Source organism: Carassius carassius, chromosome 32, assembly GCF_963082965.1.
Source record: "Carassius carassius chromosome 32, fCarCar2.1, whole genome shotgun sequence".
In the NCBI taxonomy this organism is placed as follows: Eukaryota; Metazoa; Chordata; class Actinopteri; order Cypriniformes; family Cyprinidae; genus Carassius; species Carassius carassius.
The window spans coordinates 4,744,366-4,750,753 of NC_081786.1; the positions used below are offsets into that span (position 1 = coordinate 4,744,366).

Here is a 6,388-nt window from a genome sequence, read left to right on the forward strand (position 1 = left end):
TATATTTTAAAGTGTAATTTATTCTTGTGATGCAAAGCTGAATTTTCAGCATCATTACTTGAGTCTTTCAGAAATCATTCTAATATCCTAATTGGATTCTTAAGGAAAAGTTACTATCATTATTATCAACGTTAAAAACAGTTTTGCTGCTTAATTTATTCTTGAAACAATTATATGCTTTTTCCCTCCAGTATACTTTGATAAACAGAAAGATGTAAAGAACAGCATTACTTAAAACATTATAAATGCATTTACTGTTACTTTTGATCAATTTCATGCATACTTGCCAAAACAAAATATATATATATATATATTACTTAAACATAATCTTCCTAAACCTTCCCAAACTTTTGATCGATAATGTATAGTATACAGAACATTGTACAAATTTATGTGGAACTTCATATGGATGCTAAAGAAACAGCTTAAGACCAACAAGGCTCAACAACAAAAAACAAAAGGTTGTTCAGACAGGATACTATGATAATACCATATTCCACTTTGGAAAAACCACAGTACATGAATATTTAGTCTCATGTTTTTCGTCTTATACCACAGGATCTTATACCACAGGTTTTTAAAAGTTGACATTCCAAATACATGTCTTTCTTAGAATCCTCTGATATTTGACTGTTTTTAAATGTGAATAAATAGTAATTAGTCTTTAAGGTTAATATAATGAAGTAATACCACAGCACTAAGCGCTGAAGACACTGCTCCTGAATATATGACATAAGGATGCCCTCTAGTGCCAATATTTAAGAATGCACTTTTTTTGCACCAAGTGTGAATACTCTTTATTGCCAAACACAAAACGTAACCTTATCAATAACAAATGAAGCAAAAAACAAAAACAATAACCCCTCCGTCCAATCCAAAGGACAGCATTCTCTTCATACTCACATTTGTACATATCAACCAGTGAATCCTTCAGTTCCTGTTTGTGCATCCATGACAGCTCATGCAGCTCCTCTTCACTCTCTGAGAAGCTTTCCCTTAAAATCAACAGAGGATACGTATCAATAACTTATTGCAGTTATTCTTCAATATATATAATGGTTATGTTAATGTGTTTGGTCTTGGATGAATAGATCGGCAGCGCTGCTACTGAGACTTGGTACTGCCAATACATCCACAGAAATGTTACTGAGAACATGTAAGAAATACTGCTGCTGCACATAACATATGATATAACCCTCACATATAACACATGACATCACGACGTTGCAGATCTATACAGGCGGAGCTGGGGAAGGTGGAGGGTTTCTGAAGTGCACTTCAACTGATACAGTGAGCACATTGGGTGCTAATGGTAAAAGAAACCAATCAGCTGTGCCATGTGAATAATGATGTGATTATATCACACAGAGTTAACTTAGAACCTATCAGCCAGCGCCATCATCATAAAAACTTTTATCCCTGCAGACAAGTGTTTACTAAATTTGATGATATTGTAGGGCGTTCCAAATCAACACATTTTATCAAGTGAACTTCTATATACCCTGCTCACTGTGCAGGGACCCTGTGAATTGGAGCACATGGTGCATTTAAGTCTGTTCAGGAAATTTGTATTTACAAATTGGGAAGTCATAATTACAACATCATATGCATTCAAGTCATTTTTGATCGAAGCAAGGTGGCGATGTACATTTTCTACAAAAAATGCAAGACTTTTAAACTCAGCTTCTACAAAATGATGAATAAATTATGCAATTCTCTTGTTTTTGCTTTTTTGTTTTTATTAAATTTATGAAGCCACTGTAGTGTAAATGTAATCATATATTCTATCACAATTGCAGTAATATTGTATATTTTGCACGTGCAATTTAATGCATTTATTGTAAACAGAAAAAAAAGATACATTTCAACAAATTTGCCATCTATCATATTTTGTCATTGACAGACCCTCAACTCAGAAACTTGGGGCTTAAAGAAAGATTACTTGAAAACCACAGGTTGGAGTGGATTAGACCAAAACAGAGGTTTAATTTTGCTGGTGCAAGTATAACAGCGTTAAACACTGAACTTGCTTTTTAAACATTTGTTATTTACAATTTTTAAACAGATTCAAAACATTTCTTTAAGCTTACAAATGAACAAAAGCCACTTAAGTCTAACTTAAAATGACTAAATGTAAATTTCATTACAAAATTTATTTTAATGAAAGCTAGCACAAGCATGCAGTTTATGTAATGAAATACACCTGCTGGACATCTGTGAGAACTTGAGGGGATAATGGTGCACCAAAAAATATTTTATGTCATTTAGCCAATATGAACTTTAATGTTCAAGTGCTGTTTAGGGCTATATTTCATTACCACTGTTTTCTTTAGCCAAGACTTTCTTACAACTACCTAAACATTTTAAAATTATTTGGAAGACAAACAAGCAAACAAATAAAACACATTTCTGCTGTCTTCCTGACAAGGCTAAAAGTTACACATTTGTCTGTGGTCTAGAAGACTAGATGATGGCTATCGATTGACATTAACAAAGTGTGGCATCCAATTTTTGTCAAATAACATTTCATACTTTACAAACACTTTGCTGAATGCACAATGTATACACTAAACTAAAATCTAGATACATTTTTGCAACATCACAGAATATTATGTCCCATTATGTACATCAATGTAACTGATTAACAACTGAGATCCCATCATACTCACTTTACAGACAGCTCAGTCTCCAAAGTTGATATTTTGTGTTTTGCCCTCTGAAGTGCACACTGAACATCCCATGCCATGTTTCTGATATTCATGTGTGTGTTAGTGTGTGTAGTAAGCCGATGTTTTCGGACTGGACACTATATACTCCCATCTCAGCTTGCACATCCCATGCACAAGCATGCAACATGATCCACTTGAGGATACAATGGCTTTGTCTCAAAACCTAGTGAGTTCCCCATCTACAGGTGCATCTCAAAAAATTAGAATGTTGTGGAAAAGTTAATTTCAGTAATTCAACTCAAATTGTGAAACTTCTGTATTAAATACATTCAATACAAACAGACTGAAGTAGTTTAAGTCTTTGGTTCTTTTAATTGTGATGATTTTGGCTCACATTTAACAAAAACCCACCAATTCACGATCTCAAACAAATTAGAATATGGTGACATGCCAATCAGCTAATCAACTTAAAACACCTGCAAAGGTTTCCTGAGCCTTCAAAAGTCTCTCAGTTTGGTTCACTAGGCTACGCAATCACGGGGAAGACTGCTGATCTGACAGTAGTCCAGAAGACAATCATTGACACCCTTTACAAGGAGGTTAAGCCTCAAACATTCATTGCCAAAGAAGCTGGCTGTTCACAGATTGCTGTATCCAAGCATGTTAACAGAACGTTGAGTGGAACGAAAAAGTGTGGAAGAAAAAGATGCACAACCAACCGAGAGAACCGCAGCCTTATGAGGATTGTCAAGCAAAATCAATTCAAGAATTTGAGTGAACTTCACAAGAAATGGACTGAGGCTGGGGTCAAGGTATCAGGAGCCAACACACACAGACGTGTCAAGGAATTTGATGAACCACAGACAACGTCAGAGGTGTCTTACCTGGGCTAAGGAGAAGAAGAACTGGACTGTTGCCCAGTGCTCCAAAGTCCTCTTTTCAGATGAGAGCAAGTTTTGTATTTCATTTGGAAACCAAGGTCCTAAAGTCTGGAGGAAGGGTGGAGAAGCTCATAGCCCTAGAAGATAGTTTCTTGAAGTCCAGTGTTTAGTTTCCACAGTCTGTGATGATTTGGGGTGCAATGTCATCTGCTGGTGTTGGTCCATTGGGTTATTTCAAAACCAAAGTCACTGCACCCATTTACCAAACATTTTTGGATCACTTCATGCTTCCTTCTGCTGACCAGCTTTTTTTATTTTATTTTTTATTCTTTTCTTTATTTAACAAACATTTTTTGATTTATAACTTTTTACAACAGAGCCCGAGATCTGCCCATCTACATAAAAATAATAAAAATAATGATAAAACCCGGGGGGTTACAATATGTTACAAGACAGTATTAGCGGGATAACAGGTAAATTTCAGGATTTCAATAAATCTGATAACATATCAATAAGGTCCAACAAAAATTGTATTGTCTTTCTGGTGGCACCATGCATTTTGGCTGTGGTACATTCAAAAAGGGCTGCTGACCAGCTTTTTGAAGATGCTGATTTCATTTTCCAGCAGGATTTGTCATCTGCCCACACTGCCAAAAGCACCAAAAGTTGGCTAAATGACCATGCTTTTGGTGTGCTTGACTGGCCAGCAAACTCACCAAACCTGAACCCCAGAGAGAATCTATGGGCTATTGTCAAGAGGAAAATGAGAAACAAGAGACCAAAAAATGCAGACGAGCTGAAGGCCACTGTCAAAGAAACATGGGCTTCCATACCACCTCAGCAGTGCCACAAACTGATCACCTCCATGTCATGCCACACTGAGGAAGTAATTAAAGCAAAAGGAGCCCCTACCAAGTATTGAGTACATGTACAGTAAATTAACATACTTTCCAGAAGGTTAATTTTTTAAATAATTTTTCTATTGATCTTAAGAAGTATTCTAATTTGTTGAGATTTGACCATTTTGAAGGCTCAGGAAACCTTTGCAGGTGTTTTGAGTTGATTAGCTGATTAGCATGTCACCATATTCTAATTTGTTGAATTTTTGGGTTTTTGTTAAATGTGAGCCGAAATCATCACAATTAAAAGAAGCATCCAAACCAAAGACTTAAACTTCTTCAGTCTGTGTGCATTGAATTTATTTAATAAACGAGTTTCACAATTTGAGTTGAATTACTGAAATAAAATAACTTTTCCATCTGTTTTTTTACTTTAAAAAAAATAAAAATGTAAAAAGTCAAAAATTTTAATTTTAAAACCCAAAATACTAAATAAATAAGTAAAAAATGAGACTTTTTTCCTTGTCTCAGCAGGATATATAAGGACTTAATAATCCTGAAAGAAATTATGAATTTTCATTTCATACATCAACATACCACAGTATTAACACCACTGTACATGCAGTACTCTTTTGTAAAGATATACCAAAATAAGTGCCCAAAACTGTGGTCTAGGCAGGCAGCACACTGTGAGTGTTGAGACACAGCCCTTAAATCCAACCAAACAGCGGCGCGCGCACGAGTATACAGTACGTGTAACAAAGTAACACTTGACTGAAGATGGAATGTTCCAAACAGGTCTAATGTCTTCCCATTTTTAAAACAAGCCGTAACTGGTCAAAGAAGTAAACTAGCACCTTTAACTTGCTGCCCAAATCCCCCCTAGACTGACACACCGTCTGACGCGGCGTCAAAACACAAACAATGATTTTATTTTCTTCAACTTCATTAGTCATTCAGTGAAAGCATGCATATTTATGCAGTGAGACATCGATAGGAATAGGCTAGTCATTGAAAGATGGACCATTGTCGGACTTACCATAATAAGGATTATAGTGTCGGCGTTCATTTGGTGCAGGTCGGACAGGATTGTTTCCTAAAAGTTTTGGAGGGGAACTTCCTATTACAGAGCGCGGAGTCACGCTTCGTTCCGGCCCGTCGGGAGAACAGACAGTGCTGCGTCTGACCACTAGAGGCCGCTCACCGCTGCCTCACATACAGCACAGCAGATCACAGCACTGACCCAGGACTCTTTTCGAGAGAAACCTTATAAATATCGCATTAGATCAGAAGGGGTTCAGTCCCGTTTCATCCCCCAGAGAACGTTAGGTGGTTTATTGACAAATTCAGAATGAAAAAGTAGCAACAACAACAATAATAATATTAGTATGTAATCAAAATGAATTAATAAATTAGAAAGTAAACAAAAAGAATGTAACAGCAAGAGAATGTTAATCAATATACTCTTTTAAACTACGTTGACGAAATGTTAAATTGTAGAAAAGTCGTGCAAATAATTCTGAATTGAAAAACTTTTCTCTTCATATTTATACATATTTTTTATCACATAAAACAGTTTATTTGTATGTTATTACTTTTTTATTACTTCTTATTTTATTTTTATTTGTAAAATAAGACTGAAAATATAATTTACCATGCATTTATTTATTTATAAAATAATAAAACAGTATAATGAAAACCAGATAATTATTTAATGTGGCAAAAGCATTCTATTTTTATAACGTAATACGTAGGAAGATTTATGCATTTGGCTTCAAACTCTTTGAAAAAAGAGCGTTTTATTTTATAATTAATTTGTAATTTATGTTGATTTTAGGACAATGACAAAATGAAGTTATAAAAGACAGTATAAAATCCGATTATTTAATCTGGCAAAAAAGCATGCTGTCTTTATAGTACTATAATATAAGTGAATATGCCTTTAACTTCAAAAACCCCTGCTGTAAATAACATTTTGACGTGAATGCTGTTGTGAGGT

The 6,388-nt window shown here is 35.1% G+C and overlaps 1 protein-coding gene across 2 annotated transcripts in view; it reads right to left on the reverse strand.

Moving 5' to 3' along the window:
• The window catches only part of mipol1 (mirror-image polydactyly 1), a 69,155-nt gene extending 63,543 nt beyond the window's left edge, over nt 1–5,612 (reverse strand). Inside the window, exons 1-2 of one of the 2 annotated variants that reach the window (XM_059519940.1) lie at nt 5,429–5,612; nt 904–995 (exon numbers count right to left, since the gene is read on the reverse strand). In XM_059519940.1, coding sequence (XP_059375923.1) covers nt 904–949 — 46 coding nt within the window. In that variant the 5' untranslated portion in view covers nt 950–995; nt 5,429–5,612. The remainder of the gene's footprint in view (nt 1–903; nt 996–5,428) is intronic. The other variant, XM_059519941.1, reaches the window with a different exon arrangement.
• Between the last annotated feature and the right edge of the window lie 776 nt (nt 5,613–6,388).